Source organism: Fusarium musae, chromosome 6, assembly GCF_019915245.1.
Source record: "Fusarium musae strain F31 chromosome 6, whole genome shotgun sequence".
Classification (NCBI taxonomy): Eukaryota; Fungi; Ascomycota; class Sordariomycetes; order Hypocreales; family Nectriaceae; genus Fusarium; species Fusarium musae.
In genome coordinates, this window is record NC_058392.1 from 2,695,601 (window position 1) to 2,719,326 (window position 23,726).

Below are 23,726 nucleotides of genomic sequence, written 5' to 3' on the forward strand. Positions count from 1 at the left end.
GTATGTATCTAGTTAGTTTGGCGATCGTAGCTATCTCTGGGGGGCGTCATTGTGGTTGCGTAACAAAGTCGCTTTTCCCCATCCTCAGGGCGCAGAAAACTTGTGACCTGAGAGCGAAGTGTCAAAAATAGCTAGTCCGGGTTGCAGTAAGTCTATACTAAGATTACTTGAGTCTTTTTGTCGTCCAAGATAGATGCCTAACGCTTTATTGTCTCCCCTGGCCCTTGTCACCGTGACAGTCTAGGGATGACGATCCACCCTTCGCGGTGAACTCGACGGCTGGATGACGTTGTGGGGATCATGCCCCCGGGCCGGGGAAGGGCCTATCTCTTTTTGTTTTAGGATTGTTTTGGTGTGATTGTCTGGGTTGGCGATTGGGCAAGCCATCCTTGATTGAGGCTTTTGTGTAACGAGTTCGACTCATGTTCTAGAAGTAATTCATGGCTTGTAACACCCTGCAAGTTGATGAACCGCATAGGAAAACAACTGCCCAAGACAGCTGTACTCCTGCAAGTAATGCAGTGTCATAGGGCACTCATCGAATGATTACAGGGGCCTGTCTTATCTTGTCCCTCTGTACAAGTGTACAGTACCCCTACGTACACCTAAGGTACCTTATGGAGATGGATCACAATAGCGCGCTTCGGAGCCGACTCTCCCCAAAACCAAGTCCATGCTCCGGAATCAGCGCCCTTTTAGTCTCTAGCAAAATTTCCTTCTCCTATGCGCCCTTCTTTAGGCATGTCATCTTTCCAACTCTTTTTAATTGGTTTCAGACACGCTGTTATGGTCAGATTGGAATGAATTTAGCTCCCCCATGAACGGATATGCGGCTCCCTAGCTGAATTACCCCAACTTGTCAAAGGAACAGTTGGAGATAAAAATCAGGAGACTTTTGTAAAATAAGTTTAACGGGGTCTTTCTTTGAGGCCCATTTCAGTGGAGATGTTCCCCCAGCTTGGTGACTTTTGGATATTGTTCACGAATAAGACAGATAGTCAAGTTGCGGCTCTCTGGACATATTCTGGTCCGTGCTGTCTACTGCTCATCCGTCTTAACCGAGTCGACCGGCCGAACCGGCAGATGCTGCATAAATGCATAGCTCTCACGGTCTCTATCAGGGAATTATAGCTCTCAGGACCGGCATCGACCGGCTTCTCGACGGGGTTGCCGTGCCATGTGGGAATATTAAATTGGAGCCTATAGTGGCGAGAGAGAAAAGCTTCACTTCTGAGTTCCAAATCCCCGTATTGACGACTCTGGAGAAATGGTTTTTATTACGTTTTGGAATATGACAAGATGACCAGTTATACAGATTTTGCATGGCACTCCGCGATATGACCCCGCGGCCCTGAGGAGTTTCAACCTTTCCCCAGGCTTCTCTCCGACTTTTTGGATTTGTGTTGAGTAATGAATATTCACAACGTTCCACTTTCTTTTCGGAGCTTGACCGTTGGGTCGGAGGTGTCTCTTTTTGAGATGGGAGCATGAAAGCCGCTATTGTTTTGAAGGCCAGACTAAAGAGACCCGAACAAAGTGGAATCGTGAGCAATCCGATACGGACTCCTCAAGATGGGCTGATCATTATCAGGCTCTGTATAATTCGAAAGTGATTAGACGTTGTTAGTGATGACGATGTTAATGAATAAGCCCCTGGATTCTCGTTATTCCTATCAAAGTCTGTTAAATTGAACTCTCTTACAGATAACGGTAACTCAAAGGTGACCAATTAAATAGTTTCGATAGATAGCTAATATCAAATGAACATCCAAATTCGACTTCTGATATTGAGGCTCTGCTCCCAATCGCATCGCCAAGAGCCGCCAAGGCGGGAGGTGCACACCACAGCTTTCATAGCCTGTCAATTACCAAGCCACGTTCACAAAGACACAAAAACGTCGATTGAGAGCATTGGTCGACGATCAAGAGGGCGCATAGTATAGTGAAGAGATTTTAATCTGAAGGTAGTATAGGTAGATAGATATAGCGGTTAGAACAGCCTAAAACCCTCAGAAAATCAAGGAATAAGCCATAAAACTAACAAAAACTGTTTGAAAGTGCTGCAGGGAGAATTTGAGATATTTTGAAAAATCCAAATCATACAAATGCAATCCGTAATTGCTCGGTCACTTAAGGCATAACTCTTTGACATTGAACGTGCTGTAAAGTATAAAGTTGACGATTCCAGAATGCCGTACCTAAAAAAGGTTCAAGATAGCTAGGCTTCCAAAAGTTGAATACACTCAACACATTCCCAGGCATGAATGTTAACAGTAGATAATTATAAGATGCCAGGGTCGAACTTAACCTTAGTGTGCTCTATGTATCATACAAACTGCTAGTCTCTTAAGATCCTCCAGCAATCGCTAGAGTCCGACAATATGCATATGTATAGACACTCTTACGTCCTTCCCTGACACAATTCGCCAGAGATCTCATCTCATCAGCTCAGGTTCCGTGGTCTAGTTGGTTATGGCATCTCGTTAACACCGAGAAGGTCCCCGGTTCGATCCCGGGCGGAACCACATTTTTGCGGATCCGACATGATTCGTCTTCTTTTCTCTCACCGCTCACAACTCCACAAACTTAAACCCAAATCTTACCTCTGCAGGTATCTTCATTGGTCTCGTGGCCTAGTTGGTTATGGCATCTCGTTTACACCGAGAAGGTCCTCGGTTCGAGCCCGAGCGGGACCATTCTTTTGCTCGTGTGAGAGTCTCTCTTTTTATCCTTCATTCAGACATCAGGAGCAGTTATGCGTGAGTGATCATGCTGCTTATTTATCTCGGAAAGTCCAATCTACCAAATCTCTGTACATTCAATGCCAGTTCCTTCTTATTCTTCCACTGAACCTTTAATGATTTCGGTTCACAAAGTAGTTGTAGTTGTCCTCGACCATCTTCAAAGCCCTCTTGTTGGCCTCATCTACGTCTTCTTTAGGTAGACCCAAAGCCTCATTCGCAAGGCCATACTTGGCTTCAAAGTTTCCATCGCCATTGGGATAGAACGTTCGAGCATACATAGCGAGTCCAAAGCCAGAACGATCCCCCTTCTTGAGAAGATCCATTCCTCGCTGCCAGCGCTCCTTGGAACCTTCATACTCAATCTCCCAGTCCTTGTCTGTAGTGCCGGTGATTCGCTGAAAGCTGTCGAGCATCTCTCGCTGAGAGATGAGAAAGCTGGAGATGTAGAGGGGCTTGTTACGCCACTTGGAGATGGTAGGGGACTTGTCGTTCTCATCCTCAGGAATGACCTTCAGACTCAGAAGAGCTGCGAAAGCTCGACCACACTGATCCCAAGTTGAGCTGTTGATCCGGGTGTTGCCATCATCGTACAGCGTAACCTTTTTCTTGTCGCCAGCCAAGTCGAAACCGTACCATTCAAGACCCTGGGCCAGAGAGAACTCGTACCAGAAGGAACAGCACATAGCAATCCATGAGGATACACCATTTTCCTCGATGGCATTGATTCCTGGGAACACACTTCCACCAGTCAGGTTCTCCTCGGCGAGTGACTTGTTGGTGATGTCGATACCGTAACAGTTGGGCATGATCCATGGAACACCTGCTTTGGCGGCTGCAGCAATAATCTTCTCTTGGGTACCGGGGGCTGCGGACACTGAGAGAGAGATTGCGAGGAACTGTTGGCCTCGAAGTGCCTCAACGATGGAGTTCTCATCATCGTAGTCGACAGTGACAGTGCGAGCGCCTTCAGGGAACTTGCTGGTGCTGCCTTTACGGGTGACGGCAGTGACTGTGTGCTTGCCTGTCGCGATGAGATACTTGGCCAAGTACTTGCCAACACTTCCACCAGCCTGTAAAATGTCAGTCAATGACTAGATACAGACGAATGTGTTACTTACACCAATAATGGCAACTCGTTCAATTTTGTTGGCAAAGCCCTCAGGCTGGTCTTTGGCGTACTTCTGAGACATTGCAGTATCTGAGATTAGGGGGATTTATGTATATAAAACTGAAAGTGGTAGCAATTGTTGAGTGTGTTGATGAATGTGATGGTGATGAGATGCTTCTCCAAAGAAAAGACGTCTCGACATATTTATACTAGAGTCTTTACTATTAGCTTTGAGTGGCTTTGAAGCATTCAATTGCCCGGACATTTCGTTAACTCCTGCGATCCGCGTCGTGGGCCGTCGTCGATGATGCTATCGCGGACTTTGCATTTGGCGTCGGTCGAGACTTTTACCATATCCGGTAAGTGTTTTTACTGTAACGGGTAAGAGGGTCTCCGGCTCGGGGCGGATGGCCCCCACCAAAGACACACGAACCAATCAGAGGCTGTCAAATACGAGAATAAGTTAATAGACCCCTTGGAAGACAAGTTAGGGTTGTATCGCCGATAGTGAAACCAAAAGCGCGAGTCCGAGTTTATCTCCTTACTCTCGTAGTTCGGACTTCTCTTGGGCCGTAGTCGTATGGTGATTCATAATGTCGCAACTCGACAAAGTGCGATCTGCCGTCCACGGCGGTTGGCTACCGATGAGTGAACCTTGTTGAGCTGATCTTAGTAGTTCACGGGATCTTGTCGTATATATTGATCAGAAAACGACTGAAAAACTTTCATTCACAACTCTCAGCACCAGCCGATTCTATCTACTCATCACATCAGGTACATACGTATATTCAATACAAGGTCATGCCTAGACCAGGCGATGAACTCCAATGACTATCGAGCCACTTAAAAATGTGAAAGTACAACTGTTTTCTTCACTACAATGGCATTAATAAGCTAGTTCCCAGAACTGAATGAAATCTGCCACTTCCTTACCAGACTAACAAGAAATGAATCGAGCGAACTGCGTACGTATGTTCCAAAAGCTTTGATGCAGAAAATGCATCTCTACAGGGTCGAATGCTCTTACGATTATCACAAGAGCTAGGCCACGAATATAACGTGTTGTCGTTTCATATGTACTCTCCGATTTTGGTATTTCCTTAACACCTACACTTCGAGCACCTCAATGTCTGATACTCTAGAGTCGTGTTATAAATTTCTCTTTGAATTTTGATTTAGAAGTCTCTAGCTCTGTCTAGCAGGATCCAGCTCAACCTTGTTCTTCGTAATGGCATCGATCTCCTCCATGATCTCTGGTGTCAGCTTATCAAGAATCTTCAGCGAGGCAACAGTATCATCCAACTGCTCAGGCCGGCTCGCACCGGTAATAACACTGGTAACATTAGGATTCTTAAGACACCAGGCAATACCAAGTTGAGCCTGGCTGATGCCCAGCTTATCAGCAATGGGCTTCAGCTGCCGAACCTTGTCGATCTCCTCCTTCCAGTCATCAGTGCCAATGCGGCTGCGCATGAAGTCGGCGAAGTTGTCCTTGCTGGCTTCAAAACGGGAATCTTTGGGTGGCTTGCCGTCAACTATGTCGTTGTACTTTCCACTAAGAACGCCCATCTTCAGGGGGGAGAACGATGTGATGCCTAGGCCAGTCCGCTCATATAGGCGTTGGAATTGGCCTTCAACTCTGTCTCTGACAAGGATGTTGTAAAATGGTTGCTCGGCGATAGGTCCAATCATTCTAAGATCACGAGCAATTCCGACCTGTTGATGTGAGAATCTAGGCACGTTATATATAAGTGGTAGCGACTTACAGCTTCGGCAATCTCATCAGCAGACCACTCTGATGTACCCCAGTAGAAAGCCTAGTAGCCTCGTCAGCGCTGCTGCAATCAAGCTGCAAATACTATGCAAACCTTTCCGTTGTTAATTAGGTAGTTGAAGGCTCGGACAGTCTCCTCCATAGGAGTCAGTCTGTCTGGCCGATGAGCGTAGACAATGTCGACATAATCGAGCTGAAGACGCTTCAATGAGGCATCTAGGCCCTCGATAATGTGTTTTCTCGAAAGCCCATGGTTGTTGACGAGGATCTCTCCATTCACGGCACCCCAGTTGATCTCTGAGAACCATTAGCATAAAGCCTCGAATATCTGGCGCATTTGATGACTCACTTGTGCTAATGACCAAATCGCTGCGCTTCCATCCAAAGTGTTTAATAGCCTTTCCCATGACAATCTCAGCTTGGCCAGCAGTATAGTTCTCGGCTGTGTCGAAGAAATTGATCCCAAGGTCGTAAGCCTTCTTCATGCAAGCAAATGCCTCCTCATCTTGAGCGTAGCCTCCATAGGTCATCCAGCTACCAAGACCAATCGCAGAGACATGTAAACCGGATCTACCGAGACGACGGTAGATCATGCCAGTGTTTCTAGGCTCTGCCCAAGCCATTTTAGCGATTTATGGTGATGGTAAATTTGCGCGAAGTGAATGTTTCTTCTACCTACCTTATGCACCTTGGTCAGTGGAATTGGGGTTGTGCAGCCGGAGAATATTTCGGAGATAGATTCGGAGCGGGGATGACTTACAGGATTGTTTATTGTTCTAGGAATCAGTGCCGCCAACGATTAAAATAGACTTGTTTATTGGAATTGATTGAGTAGAGTCGCAAGTCCGAGGTACTTGAAAGCCAACTCATACGGTGGTGAATGTCAAAGAGCTTTATCGAGTTGGCCTCGGGGGGCAAGAAAACACCGAACCTTGACACAGGGTATCGAAATAAACTCAGTAAAGAGTCACCTAAATTTAGGGTAGATTTACCTAAATATTTTTATCACTTAAAAGTAAGGTCCTGAGTTTTCTTTCCTCCCCTAGGTTGGATATTGCGACTGCCTTGCTGTTACACCTGGATTTTCCCCGTCTGCAGATCTGCACGCGTCTTGCAGCGGGGAATTGCAGTAGCTTCACAAGGGTAGAATGGCGCAATACGGGGTTCTCGTTGCGCCATAAGCCAGAGATGGAAAAATCTTCAACTTTGACGGTGAAAATTGGGCCTAATATTGCCTGGAGACCGTAATCTTAACAATCCTTTACAGTCCGCAGGGGTTACAAATGTCCTATTCCGCGATTAAATAGGTATTTCTTGCCACAACAGAATTAAAAACACTAATAATATAGCAATCACTTAGTATATCTATAGAGATAATACTGGGCTGATCTACAAGCAGATTAGAGCAGATTGGCCACTGAGAATGACTAATCTAAGTACCTGTAAGGACATTTGTAGCCCCTGGGGGCTGTACCTACGGAGTACACTTAGGTTGATGTCTCAATTATCTGCTGGACCTCGTCCTGCTCAGCGACATCGCGGGGCATCGACTCTAGTAGCATTCGAGTAAGCGGCGACGGCGACCGAACCAGGTAACCGAGGTCCAGGGGTGGCCAGCAAATCTGAGAAGCTTGGCCTTCCATGAATTGATACGTTGGCATCGTGAGGTTCGGCTGTGCTGTCAAAAGTTCGGCAGTATCTTGGAAAGTCGATGCTAGATTGGCTTCAAAAGCCGCTGAATCACCATCTGGTTCCAGCATACGGCCTGAATTGAAGATTGCGTCCATTCGTATTGTAAGCAGTGAGAGAAGAGTGCGGTTGCCTCCCCGGCAGGATGAAAGTATGTCGCGTAGTTGGTGGAGTATTGGGCCAGATTGATCTCTTTGTATCGAGACATCGCTCGCGATTGCATCAATCACAGCCGTAGCAATCTCAAATGTCTTGAATTCCTGACCCGATTGTAAGTTTGCATCTTGTTACATCGATACACGATTACACTCACTAGTGTCGGTCCATGAGACTCGAGAGCAGCCTTAGGAAGCTCGGAAACGAGGCTCAAGAAGTCTTTGGCGATATTCACGGGGTTCATAGACGGTATGACAATCCCAAATCGAAGAGCCGCTCGCCATAATACAGCACGCATCCACTGTCTTGTAACAAACATGTCTGCTCGCTGAACCTCGTTAATTGGACCCCAATCGTCATTATCAGCCGAATCGAGTAGCTTTTGCTGTAGAAGTTCCAGGCAATTCTGCGCAACAGCAGCCATATTGGGCAGATCCGAGTCCGCGTCAATGTTGTGAAGTATCTCAAAGATGTTGGACTGGTCAAAGACCCAGAACAGATGGACCAACTTCAAAAATGCCGGTAGAACTTCAGCACGGTCATCCGCTCCTCCGAACCACGGGAACAAGATGTTTGGCTTAAGGACTATGGGAAGCTTGTGTAAGAGAGCAACACCTCTGAGCGATACGCATTAGCAGGATATCTTTTTGGGTGAAGAACCCTACCTCTCAGTGACAAACAGCAGCCAGAGAATCCGTCGCGAAACATGTTGATCGGCTTCTGAAAGCGCAGAATAAGTCGACTCACGATCGAGCCTTAATATTTGCGCCTGCGTGATAGCGTCACGCAAGTACACAAGCGACTTTGTGCCTCCTGGCAAAGCGTTCTCATGGTAAATATGTAGAAAGAAGGAAATCCTCAAAGCATCCAACAAACCCAGCTTCTCACTCAACCCACTTGTTTCCGCTTCCCCTACACTGGGTCGCCATGCAGTGCCCAGTTTCAGTTGAGCAATAGTAGCAAGAGCCACAGCATTGCCAAGGCACCTCGCTGCACCACCTTCATTGGGATTCTGCCGAATTTTGTTCCTTAGATCAGTTGCATCGACGATGGGCCAGATGGGGTACAATCTTTCAGAGTAAACCTCTAGAACGTCAAGTAAACAAGCTATTTCATCAACAGGCGACGGTGACTTCTTGGCAAGAGCTTGGTCCGGGCTTGAGGTATCGCTTTTTGCTCCATCCCCATGACGCCTTCGCTCAATCTTATCCAGCGTACGTGGTCTCAGTCCTCGTGGACCTCTCGTGCCTTGTGAACGATTGAAGGTACATTCTATACTCGAGGCCTCACACGCTGTACAAGGGGGTTTCTCTGAGCAGCGGATCTTTCTAATCTTGCATGAATCGCAGGCACGTCTCGCGAGCTTCTGACGAGAACTCGGAGTGTTTTTCGGAGGTCGTGGAGGTGGAGTCATGGCTTAGAGGTCGAACTGCTCAATGAGAGTCAGCAGAAGGCTCACCATTGACCAGTGAAAAGAACGAAAGTGCGGCAAATGAGAAAACTCGACAGAAATGGATTGTTTCTGTGCTACTGGTACTTCCGGAGTAAATGACGTGCTGGTCCGTTGCGATCTCGCCTTCCATGACCCCTGTCTACCCCGGATTTTGGTTCCCTTCTAAGCCTCGGTAGCTCCCCCGCCATTCTCCTACGAGATTGCCCTAGCACCTCTGTTTCCCTTTCATCCTTCAGAGCTTGGACGGTCGTCTCCGTTTCTTGTAGCGGGAGTCAGTCCTGGCTTTCCGTTTGCCCTCTATCATGAATTGGCTTGAGTATAATAATACTTGTTGATTGTCTCAACGCTGGGTTCCTCCTCAATAGGAGCAGGAGAGCTGGGTATCGGCTGGGGCGAGGGAGCGGCGATTTCGGGCCAGTCGGTTTCAAAACATTTGTCAAATTTGACTTGAGGATATTAATGCTTAATGGGAGAGGCCACCAAATTCTCGTCTCAACTTAGGCCTCCTCTTCATCCGCATTTACCTAAAACTTTACGATTTTAGGCCTAAATGATGTAGAGATTTAGACGAGTTTACCTGACTTTAGGTAATTCAGTATAAACTGGGCAGGTCCCAAGGCCTACTAACAAAGAAGCTTTCATACGCTCACCATCGCCAGAGACAACAGCACCATGTGGTGACATTACACATTCTTCATTCAATTTTATACATATTCCGATGTTATCAGATACCGAGTGCTTCCCTGCGACTCTTGCTATTCAGATCAAGATAAGGCGCTTCGCCAAGACTACAAACTCGATCTCCAGCTCTCGCTTCCTCATAGTCATACGTCGCGCAGTGGAAGGTTGATCTATTATCCCAAATCGCAAGATCATTCTTGCTCCAACGGTACCGGACCTGGGCATCGTGGTTCTGTGTCACTAGGTTGAAGAGGTACGCTAGTAGTGTATCGCTCTCATCTTTTGACAATCCGTTGATGCGTTTGGTGAAGCCTTTGTTGACAAACACTGACTTCCAGCCTGTGACTGGATTTGTCCGAACAAGAGGATGGACTGATGTGAGGTTCTCGCCTTGGTTTAGAGGAGAGCCACGGATACCCTTGCGGATCGGGTTTCCTAGGCGTCGTGCCTCGTCGTGGAAGAAGCTGGCATCATGAGTCGCGGTCAATCCTTCGAGGAACTTCTTCATGGGGTCTGAGAGTCTATCATAGACCTCATATCCGGATGCCCAGAGCTGCTTCAAGTTAGCAAGATGTAGGTGACGGAAAGAACAGAACCATGCAACACGGGTTGGTTGGACCTCTGAGTCGCAAAGACATACCGTATCACCACCTGTCTTTGGTAGAGTGTGAATCTTGAGCATAGCATAGTCCGAGGGAACTTTCTCAAAGGTAATATCGCTGTGCCATCCAGCAGATGCATATCGGCTTACATCGCTGAGCTGATGTGTCAAACCACCTCCCTTCTTCTGCTTCTCACTTGAGATAACACTGATCTGATCACCCAACTCACTGCCCTCTTCAGTCAAAGGATGCACATGCAGACCTGAGCTAGCAGGGCACCCAGCAACCTCTGTGAGCCGCAGCATAAACTCCTTCATCTCTTGAGGAGTGACATCCTGGTTCTTCAGAAAGACAACACCTCGCTGAGAAATAGTGACTGCAAGGTCACGGATGTGTCTCTCGTCCCATTGCAAGAGGTCTCTAATTTGAAGACCATTGTACTCACGGCCAATGACAGGGGTGACGTCAAGTTGAGGAATGTCATCAAGACTACCCGTGTAAGTCAAGGGTTCTGATAGACGTGGACGGCTTTGGGCATCTCCGCCGAGAATATTGCTAGAAACGGTCTCGGGTGCAGCAGAAGGCATGATGCAATATGTGCTTGATTTTGAACAATATTTTTCAATTGATAAGAAAACGAGGGCAAACAGTGACAATTATGTGAAGCTGTATCCAAGCCGGAGTCTCTTTCGGAGGATAACCACCCATTGATAAATAACAAGGGCCCGGCATGACGGGAACGAGTCTAACCAAGAATGGAACCTTGAGACCGTTACGGGCCAAACGTACAATGCCGAATCATTTCCCCCCGCAAAGACGACATCGGGACTAATGATGGCATGCTTGGGAGAGGAGAATTTCTCGGAGAATCTACCCCAGCTCTAACGAGGGGTTTGGACCAATCTCGTAGCTGTAATTTCTACAAGTGCCCTGTCAGGTGGTCACTACATGATGCTCTGAGTTGCTAATCCACCTGTTGCATCTCACCTGGAGAACCCTTGGCGGATCATGGCCCTTGACTATGGGAATTGAGTGTTACCAGATCTGGCTTCATGTCCTTATGGCGTGCGCGATCGAGCCACCCACCAAGGGGGCTATTATGTATACTACCTACCGAAAGAGTCTCCGGCGACAAACTATATCCATGGTTAAACTGTAGATGTCTCTTATATATTTGACCGAGAACCCAAGTTTTGGGGTCATCTCAGCGACGATCACTTCAATTGAGTCTCTTGATAGTTACCCAACTCATTGAGTGAGATTCATTATATACCATGGGTAACCCGGATATCGAGACGAGCTCAGCAGTTGCTCAGCGCGTGTCGGTGGAAATCACCAAGACGCAAGTCGGAGTTGGCCGAGAGCAATTGTCAGACGCTTTGCCGCCTCATGCCGACTACGAAGGCGGCCATCGGTGGGATCCATCGGCTACATGGACTCCTGAGGAGGAGAGACGGGCAGTACGAAAGACTGACCTCAAGCTTTTGTCTTGGCTGTGTCTTATGGTATGTGTTGCTTCTCAATTGATGATGAAATTGACTTACACCATATAGTTCTTTGGCCTGCAACTGGATCGTGGAAATATCTCTAACGCGCTTGCTGATGACCTCTTGACTGATCTTGGATTGACCACCGATGATTACAATAACGGGACCACCATTCAAGTCCTTTGCTTCTTACTTGCTGAATTCCCCGTTCAGTTCCTCACCAAGCGATATGGCTTCAAGCATGTTCTTCCAACGCTCATGGTCTGCTGGGGTCTTGTCTCAACCTTCCAAGCCTTCATGACCGGACGAGCTGCTTTCTACGTTACCCGTGCTCTGATCGGTACCTTTGAGGGTGGTTTCATTCCTGGTGTCATTCTTATGGCGACTTACTTTTACACCTCGAAGGAGCTGTCTATCCGACTTGCAGCTTTCTGGTCTACTCTCAATATCGCCCGTGTCATCTCTGCCCTCCTTGCTGCCGGACTGATCGAGATGCGAGGTGTCAACGGCCACCCCGGCTGGTTCTGGCTTCTACTCCTCGAGGGTCTTCTTACCGTGGTCATTGGTCTCGTCTCTATGGCCTATCTTCCTACCTCGCCCACGGGCACCAAATCTCTCATCTGGCGAAAGTCTTGGTACACTGAGCGTGAGGAGGTCATCATGATCAACCGTATTCTTCGAGATGATCCCGCCAAGGGTCTCACAGCATTGAAGGAGCCTGCCACATGGCAGGATGTCAAGAACGCATGGTCAGACCCCTCGCTCTGGGGTCTTTACTTTATCGGTCTCGTTGCCTACATTCCTGCCGCGCCTGTGCAGGCTTATTTGACTCTTACACTCAAGCGAGTTGGAAAGTTCAGTACCTTGGCTAGCAACCTGCTCACTGCACCCTCTGCTGCACTCCAGATCGTCACCATGCTTGCGCTGGCATACAGTTCTGAGTACTTTAACGAGAGGACGTTCCATTGTCTGTTTGGAGAGATCTGGTCACTACCTCTTCTTACGGCACTTCTCACCCTTCCCGATGAGGGCCGAGAATGGGGACGATTCTCTATTATTACTCTGATCTCTGGTTATCCCTACTTTCACCCTCTGGTTTCTTCTTGGATTTCCGAGAACTCTTTCGATGTTAAGAAGCGAGCCATTGCTGCGGCTACATACAACGTCATCGTTCAAATGTGAGTTTGACCTTTGCCCGTTCAACAAGCAAACACTAACAGAAAACAGGGGAAGCGTTACAAGCTCTCAGATCTACCGCAAGTGGGATGCTCCTTACTACAAAAACGGCAACAAGGTGCTCATTTCGATTCTTTGCCTCTCTGTCGTTGCATTCCTCGCCCAGCGATTCTGGCTCATCCACCTCAACAAGAAGAAGATTGAACAGTGGGATCAGATGACAGCGGAGCAGAAGCTCGAATACCAGACGGACAAGGAACGGCGAGAGATTGATGGAAACAAGCGACTCGATTTCCGCTTTGCTTACTGAGAGGAAATGAGTTGTGGTGATTGGTCGAGTTAGTATTCTTTAGCATATTATATGCTGTATTTTTAACTAGTTAACTTATTCAGCGCCTGATAATGGCTACGTTGGATGTGTCGATACACATATTAAATCAAGGCCTCCTGTGGTGCTAGGTTGTGAAACCCATTTGTGACTGGGAAACTGCCGTTCCACAGCAACGACTTTATATTTAGAGTTCAAGTCGTTACTGGTTTCAGTCACTATCCCGCTGTCTTCGGCCAAGAATCCCAAACGCGGATGCACATGCGAGCGCAATGACATTTTTCGCCATTGCCTGGTATTTATTAGTCATCAAATTAAGCATGTTTGAGGCACATCGCCAACTTTGTCTCAAAACTTAATTCCTGTCCATTTCCTCTCATCTCATCTCACGCACTTCTCATTCTTGTTCTCGCATAAAATCGTCAGAATGGGTTTAATCGGACTCACTGCCAGCGGCCTCGTCGGCGCTTTACACAGCTACATCTTGGTTCTCGAGATGTTTCTCTGGACGAAGCCTCGTGGAAGAAAGGCTTTCAGACTCACACCCGAATTCGCTGAGCAGACCAAGACAATGGCTGCCAATCAGGGCCTCTACAACGGCTTCTTGTCCGCTGGACTGATTTGGTCGCTTCTTCACCCGAACCCTGAGTTCTCAAAGCAACTTCAGATCTTCTTCAACGGCTGTGTCTTGGTTGCGGGTGCATATGGTGGTCTCACTGCCAACAAGAAGATTCTCTACATCCAGGCTGCTCCCGCAGCTCTCTCTCTTGGACTGGTTCTGTTGGATATGTAGAATGTGATTGTGAAAGTATGGATTCGGCCCCCAGGCTTCGGTAACCCTTGACCGCTAACCTTCTGATAGTATGATCGATGTGCAGTTAATTGGGCTTACATCGTTTGTTTATCGAGCTATTATCTGGTGAATATGTGAGAACCCGGCATCACAAAAATAGGGTGTCCTTATGTCTTGGGTTGGCAAATGCATTGTTGCTGTTCAATACTAGTTTATTGTTTCATCACTACATTTGGTATCTAACGGGAATCGAATTTCCACTGTGTTCGACCATGGACGGCTCTCCTATGGGAACCGAGCGACTATTTTATCAAGCGCATGCCTGATTTCATACCTACAGGCTCACCATTGAACAAGTCCAGACAATTGTGTCTCTAGGATGCCTCCGGGGCCGGAACAACAACGAAGCTAATATGCTTATTTTAACCGAGATACAGCTGCAGCTTCCGTTGCTCAAGCTGGGCCATCAGACTCTCTTATAACAGTGGATAATCAGCATCCTCGTCCCAGCCTAGACATATGCCGCCGACAGCCATGGCGAGATTCCGAGGCGAGATTAGAGCTGTGAACTGTGGCCGCTCATCAGTATGACCTTAAGATGCCATCGCAAGATCCTTTTATGTCGATTTGCTCTCCGTCCCCCATGCTGGTAGCAGGACCCGAAGCATTGGTGACACTTGCCGTCAGATATATTTACGTGGGCGGTGTTGTAAGTTCCTCAACGTTTCGCCCTGTCGACCCTGATATAGCTCTTCGAGGCTCTGTATCGACTGATGCTGAAGTTCAAGTACTCGCTACAGCGAATATGTATGGTGTGACGGTTAGAAAAGGTCCATCCACGATGCCACAGTATATGCCGTTTCGAGATGTCACACACAAGTCATGCGTTGGAGGGCTTGTTCACCAGTCCCAGAACGTGTTTCTACCATCGAGGCCGTTTTGGGTGCCTGTGGGCAGAGAAGGAAGGAAGATAGGGATTACGTGTATGCTCTTTCCTTCCCAGACGTCTTCTGTACGATGCCCATCAGACTGCTGGATCCTTCCTTAATAGTTCACCCAGAAGCTGGAAGTTACGACCGTTTACGTGCAATTTGCCATTCTCTCAAACACATCATCCTGCCAGACTTTTATTGTTTTTACGACTGCTCAAATTGTTAATGATGACAGAAAAGCCTTCTCTACCGAATATGGAATTGGAGCAATTCCAATGGGACGAAACCTCGCCGGTAGTTGGGCGTCTCATGCTACGGGACGGACCCTAAGCAACTTGCAGAAGCATCTGTTGCCCGACGAATGGTGTAAGTTACAATATTGTTGAACCGGCAGGAGACTTATTACTACTATAGGAAAAAAGCTACTGGATCGGTTATTTCCAACCAATACGACACCATGTTTACCAACCTGACCAACCGCGCAACATGATGTGACATTGGTCGGTGAAGCTTACCTCCATGGAAATGCTTCCATGTCGAAACTCAGGGTCTATCGGCAAGTTTTAGCTGAGTCCGTTGTTAGAAGACCCCAAGAGCTTACTCTTCAGCTCTAGTCTCGATTTCCGAAAACAAGGAATCAGTCACTGGGGGTTGCCGACTCGGCAGGCACTTTGGCCGACAAATTTCTCCGCATGACTCCAAATATACAACGGCCAATTGTATCTTTCACAGTTTCGCGGGGTTGAGACTACACTATATAATGTATCCAAGTTGTCGAATATCACATCCGTCAGAACCGAGATCACGAATTGACAACGGCTATGCGGCACCTGAAGGTCGTCATAGTCATGCACCCATCGCCCGGCTTTAATGAAATATCCAGAAACTCAATTCTTAATCCCTCATTGTTTATTGTACATTTTCACGGAAATTGTGTTATTGGTGACTGAATCATCCTGGCATGCAACCCTCTGACGATTGCTTCTAGGCTCTAGCGATGTAGATCTGCCTTCCGGATCACACGGGAGCTTCTGGAAAATAACGCTCGAGAGTCACAGGAAGTCGGTCAATATTCATATTCGCGAACGCGAGGTTACAATGAGCGGGTTGCAACGCTGCAAAGAAGAGAGCTATCCGTAAAAGGCAGTAAGCTATGCGCTCATAGAGAATGCGCAAAGCAATAAATAACGGCTCGTTGGGCCTGGAAAGATGTGATGGAGAGTGTGTTTGCATCCTGTTCACAAGACAAGTGTGTGCACGTAGATCTCGTGACCCTAATTATCCTCTATACCATCATAATCTGCTTGAACGATATCATCAATGTCTAAACTATTCCGTCGTCGCAAGAACAACAACGATGACCTGGAATCCAATGCTGGCCGGCGAGCCTCCCGCGCTTCTAGAGGCGGGAGAGCCGCCAGTATTGTAGACGACAGTCTCGGTGAGTATCCTGCCCTTGATCACTACATCAGCAACTATCGCGAAGATCGTCGTCGCGCAGCCGATGATCGTGATGACAAGGTCAAGAAGAAGCATTGGTGGCAGTTCGGCAGCGGTGTCGATGCCCAGGAGGAGCCTCCTACTAAAAAGGGTACTCCTGATGCCTGGCTTGAGACGGATCTCACAGCTGGTCTTGCATCGGATGAAGTTGAAAGACGAAGACAAGTAACAGGATGGAACGAGTTGGTTTCGGAAAAGGAGAACATGTTTGCTCAGTTTTTGAGCTATTTCACAGGTCCCATTCTTTATGGTAAGCCATCCTGTCGTCCGTGTCAGGGTTCATTTGCTGATCGTCGCATTGCAGTTATGGAGGTTGCGGCCCTTCTCGCAGTCGGTCTCGGGGATTGGGTGGATTTCGGAGTCATTGTCGGTATTCTTATGCTCAACGCCTTCGTCGGGTTCTACCAGGAGAAGCAAGCCGCAGATGTCGTCGCTAGTCTCAAGGGTGATATTGCAATGCGATGCACGGTCATACGTGACAGCAGCGAACAAGAAATTCTGGCGCGAGAACTTGTTCCCGGAGACATCGTAAGTGGTTCCTTCCTGCAACTGTCCAGCTTGAGTTGTTCCTTCTTGAAGCCGTGTGACTTGAGTGGTTCCTTCCTTAAACCACCAGACTTAAATCGTTCCTTCATGCAACCATGACTGATTAATGCCTTTAGCTCATTGTCCAAGAAGGCGGTACCGTGGCTGCAGATGCTCGCCTTATCTGCGACTATACACGCCCCGAAGATTTTGAACTTTACAAACGTCTCCGAGCTGAAGATAAACTCGACCGCAGCGATGAGGAAGATGAGTTTGCTGATGGCGCAGACAAAGAACAAGATCATGACACATCGACAGAACATGATGCCCATCAACACAGTCATGAGCAGGAGCCACACGACTACCGAAGCCGACCTCTCGCAGCCATTGATCAATCTGCTATTACCGGAGAGTCACTCGCTGTCGAGAAGTATCTTGGCGATATGGTATACTATACCACTGGCTGCAAAAGAGGCAAGGCCTTTGCCCTTGTTCAAACCACTGCCAAAGAGTCTTTCGTCGGCCGTACTGCAGACCTCGTCCAGGGAGCTAAGGATCAGGGCCACTTCAAGGCTATCATGAACAACATTGGAACCTCGCTTCTCGTTCTTGTCATGTTCTGGATTCTGATAGCCTGGATCGGAGGATTCTTCCACCATATTGGGATGACGGAACCTGGATCGCAGAATCTCCTCCACTATGCTCTTGTTCTTCTCATTATTGGTAGGTCCCTAATAACCCCTAATTCAATTGTTGTGGAATGTGTTCGGCTAATCGTTCTGAACCAGGTGTCCCAGTTGGTCTTCCAGTGGTGACAACCACGACCCTCGCCGTCGGAGCAGCCTATCTCGCGAAGCAGAAGGCTATCGTCCAAAAACTTACGGCTATTGAGTCTCTTGCTGGCGTCGACATTCTGTGTTCTGACAAGACGGGCACGCTGACTGCCAATAAGCTATCGATTCGCGATCCTTGGCTAGCAGAAGGCCAGGACGTCAATTGGATGATGGCGGTCGCAGCTCTTGCTTCGAGTCATAATCTCAGAACCCTGGATCCCATCGACAAAGTCACTATCCTTACTCTCAAGCGCTACCCCGAAGCCAGAGAGATTCTCAAACAGGGGTGGGTGACTGAGTCGTTCACACCTTTCGATCCTGTCTCTAAGCGAATCACTGCGGTTTGCCGTCTTGGGAATGACAAGTTTTGGTGCGTCAAGGGAGCCCCAAAAGCAGTATTGAAACTTGCTTCAGGCTCGGAGGACGAAAGCCGAATCTATAAAGAGAAGGCTCAAGATTTTGCTCGAAGAGGATTCCGTTCGCTAGGTGTCGCTTATAAAAAGAACGATGGTCCCTGGGTCATTTTGGGTTTGCTATCCATGTTCGATCCTCCTCGCGAAGATACGGCCCAGACAATCATCGAGGCAGGCCACCTTGGAGTCCCCGTTAAGATGTTGACTGGAGATGCCATAGCCATTGCAAAAGAAACCTGCAAAATGTTGTCCCTCGGTACAAAAGTGTATAACTCAGAACGACTCATCCATGGCGGGTTGTCCGGAAGTGTACAGCATGACTTCGTGGAGCGTGCAGATGGCTTTGCAGAAGTGTTTCCCGAGCACAAGTACACGGTTGTGGAAATGCTGCAACAAAGAGGCCATCTCACAGCAATGACCGGCGACGGTGTCAACGATGCCCCTTCCCTCAAGAAAGCGGATTGTGGTATTGCCGTTGAGGGTGCTTCGGAAGCTGCCCAGGCCGCAGCAGATATCGTTTTTCTTGCCCCAGGCCTAAGTACGATTGTCCTGGCAATCAAGACCGCCCGTCAGATATTTCAGAGAATGAAAGCGTACATTCAATATCGTATCGCGCTCTGTCTCCACCTGGAAATATATCTCACACTGTCCATGATCATCATCAATGAGACCATTCGGGTCGACCTGATTGTTTTCTTGGCCTTATTTGCGGATCGTAAGTTCCTATGACCCTCTGAGCCTTAGGTAGAACCAGATCGGCATCCCAGAAGGCGATTGCCCTGGCTGGTGATGCGTCGTGTTGAGGGTATGCACAACCAGTTGACGACGAATGCTAACATAATAACAGTAGCGACAGTTGCAGTTGCTTATGATAATGCTCATTGGGAACCGAGGCCTGTAGAGTGGCAATGTAAGTAAATTTCATGATTCATAATTCTTGACTGTCTTGGGGGCATCCTTCACCGGTCGATGACAAAGGCTGACGCGATAACAGTACCGAAAATTGTGAGTTCATAACTTTTGAGCTTTGGTAACCCCAGATTGGCGTTTCCGAAGACGATTGACATCGGCTGGTGATGCGTTGTGCTGAGGGTGTGCTTTACCAGCTGAAGAAGAATGCTAACATTTTAACAGTGGGTTATGAGCGTGATTCTCGGGATTCTTCTAGCTCTTGCAACGTGGGTTCTCCGTGGAACCCTCTTTCTGCCAAACGGAGGCATTGTTCAGAACTTTGGCTCCGTTCAAGAGATCCTCTTCCTTGAAGTCGCCCTCACAGAGAACTGGCTCATCTTCGTCACACGAGGCGGTAAGACCTGGCCATCATGGCAACTCGTGTTCGCCATTCTTGGCGTCGATGTCCTGGCTACCCTGTTCTGCCTCTTTGGCTGGATGTCAGGTACGGGTGAAATCTCTCATCCTGAGTCGAACTTCAAGCAGAGCAGCAATGGCTGGGTCGATATCGTAACTGTGGTGATCGTCTGGCTGTACTCTTTCGGTGTGACCGTCGTTATCGCTATCGTTTACTTCGTTCTCAACAAGCTGTCTTGGTTAGACAACTTAGGTAGGAAAGATCGCAAGAAGAAGGATACCAAGCTGGAAAACATTCTCGGCCACCTCCAGAAGCTTGCCATCGAGCATGAGGTTGACGAGAAGACGGGAAAGAGTAGGTTTATGCTGGCGGAGAAGGCTGCTGATGAGGATGATGATATCTAGAGATCTTTGCGTTGTGGTATGGTGTCAGGATGAAGGTGTGAAGTTTGTTGAGCTTCTCAACGAAGGCAAGGCTGGCAGGTTGGTGCTTCGTGGTTACCTACCTGGGTAGGTAGGTAGGCACGCAGTTATTTCCTTCCGTTCAGGGGAGGAGATTCTACTTCCATAGCCTTTTCAGTAATATCTCCTTCCCATCTTCTGTTCGTCGTTGCCTGATTCATGTTTGCCGTGCAAGTCAAAGCTCTGATGACTCCTTCCATTAAGTATCAATCAACTATATTCCAATTCTACAAATATTTCACAGCCAGCAAATAATCCAGAGTAAATTATAAGATGCCGCAAGATCGTGATTTATGTTGTAGTTATAATATAAACTCATCTAAATCTTTTGTGTTATTTAGGCCTAAAGTTATAAAGCTTTAGGTAAATGGTGATGAAGAGGTCTAAGTCGAGACGAGAATTTGATGACTTGATAATCTGCTTTAGTGCTCGATAGCGATTAATATGCATGGCCCAAGCTTTTTATCCAAAAGTGTGGTCCAGTCTGCACGAAATCTTCCGAATCACACTCAATGGGTTTCTTCGAGGGCAACTGCAACCCTATTTCCTTTTTTAGGGTGCAATGAGATTGTTTTCGCATCACCGATGACTCAATGAAGCATCCATTGATATCTTCACTGCGGCGGGCTCTTTGCCTGCCCTTCAGTGCTTCTACTCCTGCTCCCACTGCTCCTCCAGGTCGTTCAGCGCTGACGAAACCCGGAGGTTACGATGCCGACCTGCCGATGATCCGTCGCACCTTCCATTCAGGACCCCTCCCCCGCATCAGCTCAAGAGCTAGAGCCTCAAGTTACGGGTCAGCTCCTTCTATAACAACACCATATCAACCTCACCGCTCTCGATTACATTCCTTTTTCTCTTCTACCTTTACCACAGCTTCTTCCCCTCGATCGGTTCTCACTCAACCTCTCCACAACTCAAAAGCCTCTTCTCTCGTCCCTCGTCAGCAGCAGCGTAACTGCTCTTGTCGACGAGCCATGTATCGCAACGGAAACGATGTCGCTAGCGCGAGTCTCGACATTCGTCGTGGACGTGAGGTTCTTCCCAAGAATGTCAAGCCCCTGCACTACGATCTCACCCTCGAGCCAAACTTCGAGACCTTCAAGTATGAAGGTACCGTCACCATCGACTTCGATGTCGTCGAAGATTCAACCTCTATTGCCCTGAACACGGTCGAAATTGATATCCACGAGACACTCGTTGAAGCCAATGGTGCCACTATTAGCTCCTCGCCTACCCTCGATTACAACAAGGACACCCAAACCACCACCGTTACCTTCGATAAGACGATTCCCGCCGGTCAAATGGCGAGGTTGACTCAACGTTTCACCGGTACTCTCAACGATGACATGGCAGGTTTCTACAGGTCATCATACAAGGACGAAGATGGCAACACCAAATACCTTGCAACCACCCAGTTCGAGGCCACCGATGCTCGCCGTGCGTTCCCTTGCCTGGACGAGCCAGCTCTGAAGGCGACATTCACTGTGACACTCATTGCTGACAAGGATCTGGTATGCTTGGGTAACATGGATGTCGCTTCTGAGAAAGAAGTCGACTCCAAGGTTACAGGCAAGAAGCGCAAGGCCATTACTTACAACAAGACACCCATCATGTCTACCTACCTTCTGGCTTTCGTCATTGGTGACCTCAAGTCCTACGAGACTAACAACTTTCGAGTCCCTATCCGAGTGTGGTGCACTCCTGATCAAGACCTTGACCATGCCATCTTTTCCGCTGAGCTAGCCGCACGAACACTCGAGTTCTACGAGCAGCAATTTGGCAGTCAATATCCTCTTCCCAAGATGGACATGGTTGCTGTGCCCGACTTTGCTGCTGGAGCCATGGAGAACTGGGGTCTCATCACATATCGAGTCGTTGATCTTCTACTGGATGAAAAGACCAGCAGTGCCGTCACCAAAAAGCGGGTGGCTGAGGTCGTTCAACATGAGCTGGCTCATCAGTGGTTCGGCAACTTGGTCACAATGGACTTCTGGGATGGCCTGTGGCTAAAGGAAGGTTTCGCAACATGGATGTCTTGGTATTCCTCTAATGCTTTCTACCCCGAGTGGAGGATTTGGGAAGGTTACGTTACCGAGGATCTCCGATCTGCCCTCGGCCTCGACTCTCTGCGCAGCTCTCACCCCATCGAAGTGCCTGTCAAGCGTGCCGATGAGGTCAACCAAATCTTCGATGCTATCTCATATGAAAAGGGCTCTTGTGTTCTGCGCATGATCTCAAAATACTTGGGCGAGGACGTCTTTCTGAAGGGTATCCGAATCTATCTCGACAGACACGCATACAGCAACACTGAGACCACAGACCTTTGGGCCGCTCTCAGCGAGGCCAGTGGTAAAGATGTTGAGCGCGTTGCTGATATATGGACCAAGAAGGTCGGTTATCCAGTCGTAGCAGTCACAGAAGACGAAGGCAAAGGCACAATCCATGTCAAGCAGAACCGGTTCCTTAGAACGGCTGATGTCAAGCCTGAGGAGGATCAAGTCCTTTATCCTGTCTTCCTCAACCTTCGAACTAAGGACGGTATCCAGGAAGACCTGGCACTCAACACACGTGAGGCAGACTTCAAGGTGCCTGACTTTGACTTCTACAAGATCAACTCTGGCCATTCTGGTATCTACCGTACATCTTATACAAGCGAGCGGCTTCAAAAGCTTGGTCAAAACGCCAAGGCGGGTCTCCTGGGTGTTGAAGACAGGGCCGGTATGATTGCTGATGCCGGTGCCCTTGCCGCTGCTGGTTACCAAAAGACATCCGGCTTGTTGTCACTCCTCCAAGAATTTGACTCTGAAAACGAGTTTATTGTCTGGGATGAGATCACTCTCCGTGTCGGATCTCTCCGTGATGCTTGGATCTTTGAAGATGATGATGTCAACGAGGCTCTCAAGACTTTCCAGAGGGATCTGGTCAGCAAGAAGGCTAACGAGATCGGTTGGGATATTTCTGACAAGGATGACTTCACTGCCCAAAGAATGAAGGCTCTCATGTTCGGTAAGGCCGCCATTGTTGAGGACGAGCCTACAAAGAAGGCCGCTTTCGAGTTGTTCGAAAAGTTCGTCAATGGCGATCGAGATGCTGTACAACCCAACTTGCGACCTAGTGTGTTCGCTGTTGTGGTTACCTATGGAGGCGAGAAGGAGTATAATGATATTTTGAAAGAATACGAGACTGCCAAGCAAAGCAGTGAGCGAAACACTGCTCTCCGATCACTTGGTTTCGCAAAGGATCCCGCGCTTATCAAGCGAACTCTGGAGTACACTCTCAGCGATAACGTCAAGACCCAGGATATCTACATGCCCCTCAGCGGTCTCCGCGCTCACAAGGAGGGTATTCTGGCCCTTTGGGGATGGGTCAAGGACAACTGGGACGTTCTTACCAAGCGACTCCCACCTGGCATGTCACTCCTTGGCGATATGGTCGCCATTTCTACAAGCTCTCTCACACACGAGGACCAGATTTCCGATGTCAAGAGCTTCTTTGAGAAGAAGGGCACAAAGGGATTTGACCTTGAGCTGGCTCAGAGTCTCGATTCTATGACTGCCAAGCAAAATTGGCTCGCCAGGGATAAGGACGATGTCAAGGAGTGGTTACGCAAGAACAAATATTTGTAAATTAGTTGCATTAAGGAGACAGGACGCTCAAACATGGTTGCATCTGCATGAATAAGCATTTTGAATAAGTAACCATCTTTACGACTCTTATGCTATATGTTGGTGCTACACCAATATATGATCTTCCTCATGT

General features: G+C 48.1%; 8 protein-coding genes and 2 non-coding genes across 10 annotated transcripts; 6 read left to right on the plus strand and 4 right to left on the minus strand.

Moving 5' to 3' along the window:
• The first annotated feature begins 2,451 nt into the window (after nt 1–2,451).
• J7337_008686 lies at nt 2,452–2,525 on the plus strand. The gene has a single exon. It is a non-coding gene; the product is annotated as a tRNA-Val (tRNA).
• Nucleotides 2,526–2,622: 97 nt separating this feature from the next.
• J7337_008687 lies at nt 2,623–2,696 on the plus strand. The gene has a single exon. It is a non-coding gene; the product is annotated as a tRNA-Val (tRNA).
• Nucleotides 2,697–2,854: 158 nt separating this feature from the next.
• J7337_008688 (uncharacterized protein) lies at nt 2,855–3,934 on the minus strand (the record flags this gene model as incomplete). The annotated part of the gene is made up of 2 exons (XM_044826298.1): nt 2,855–3,814; nt 3,863–3,934. 2 exons carry the CDS (start codon nt 3,932–3,934, stop codon nt 2,855–2,857), a joined length of 1,032 nt encoding a protein of 343 aa, XP_044679215.1.
• Nucleotides 3,935–5,037: 1,103 nt separating this feature from the next.
• J7337_008689 (uncharacterized protein) lies at nt 5,038–6,249 on the minus strand (the record flags this gene model as incomplete). The annotated part of the gene is made up of 4 exons (XM_044826299.1): nt 5,038–5,568; nt 5,619–5,669; nt 5,721–5,923; nt 5,976–6,249. The coding sequence occupies 4 exons, from the start codon at nt 6,247–6,249 to the stop codon at nt 5,038–5,040; spliced, it is 1,059 nt and encodes a 352-aa protein (XP_044679216.1).
• An 864-nt stretch (nt 6,250–7,113) lies between these two features.
• J7337_008690 (uncharacterized protein) lies at nt 7,114–8,885 on the minus strand (the record flags this gene model as incomplete). The annotated part of the gene is made up of 3 exons (XM_044826300.1): nt 7,114–7,575; nt 7,629–8,088; nt 8,137–8,885. The coding sequence occupies 3 exons, from the start codon at nt 8,883–8,885 to the stop codon at nt 7,114–7,116; spliced, it is 1,671 nt and encodes a 556-aa protein (XP_044679217.1).
• Nucleotides 8,886–9,648: 763 nt separating this feature from the next.
• Nucleotides 9,649–10,794, minus strand: J7337_008691 (uncharacterized protein; the record flags this gene model as incomplete). The annotated part of the gene is made up of 1 exon (XM_044826301.1): nt 9,649–10,794. The coding sequence occupies one exon, from the start codon at nt 10,792–10,794 to the stop codon at nt 9,649–9,651; it is 1,146 nt and encodes a 381-aa protein (XP_044679218.1).
• A 687-nt stretch (nt 10,795–11,481) lies between these two features.
• On the plus strand, nt 11,482–13,180 carry J7337_008692 (uncharacterized protein; the record flags this gene model as incomplete). Its single annotated transcript, XM_044826302.1, has 3 exons — nt 11,482–11,712; nt 11,761–12,872; nt 12,922–13,180. The coding sequence occupies 3 exons, from the start codon at nt 11,482–11,484 to the stop codon at nt 13,178–13,180; spliced, it is 1,602 nt and encodes a 533-aa protein (XP_044679219.1).
• Nucleotides 13,181–13,625: 445 nt separating this feature from the next.
• J7337_008693 (uncharacterized protein) lies at nt 13,626–13,991 on the plus strand (the record flags this gene model as incomplete). Its single annotated transcript, XM_044826303.1, has 1 exon — nt 13,626–13,991. The coding sequence occupies one exon, from the start codon at nt 13,626–13,628 to the stop codon at nt 13,989–13,991; it is 366 nt and encodes a 121-aa protein (XP_044679220.1).
• A 2,252-nt stretch (nt 13,992–16,243) lies between these two features.
• J7337_008694 (uncharacterized protein) lies at nt 16,244–19,907 on the plus strand (the record flags this gene model as incomplete). The annotated part of the gene is made up of 7 exons (XM_044826304.1): nt 16,244–16,673; nt 16,728–16,951; nt 17,086–17,671; nt 17,737–18,909; nt 19,042–19,104; nt 19,189–19,199; nt 19,329–19,907. The coding sequence occupies 7 exons, from the start codon at nt 16,244–16,246 to the stop codon at nt 19,905–19,907; spliced, it is 3,066 nt and encodes a 1,021-aa protein (XP_044679221.1).
• Nucleotides 19,908–20,941: 1,034 nt separating this feature from the next.
• Nucleotides 20,942–23,593, plus strand: J7337_008695 (uncharacterized protein; the record flags this gene model as incomplete). The annotated part of the gene is made up of 1 exon (XM_044826305.1): nt 20,942–23,593. The coding sequence occupies one exon, from the start codon at nt 20,942–20,944 to the stop codon at nt 23,591–23,593; it is 2,652 nt and encodes an 883-aa protein (XP_044679222.1).
• Nucleotides 23,594–23,726: the final 133 nt, after the last annotated feature.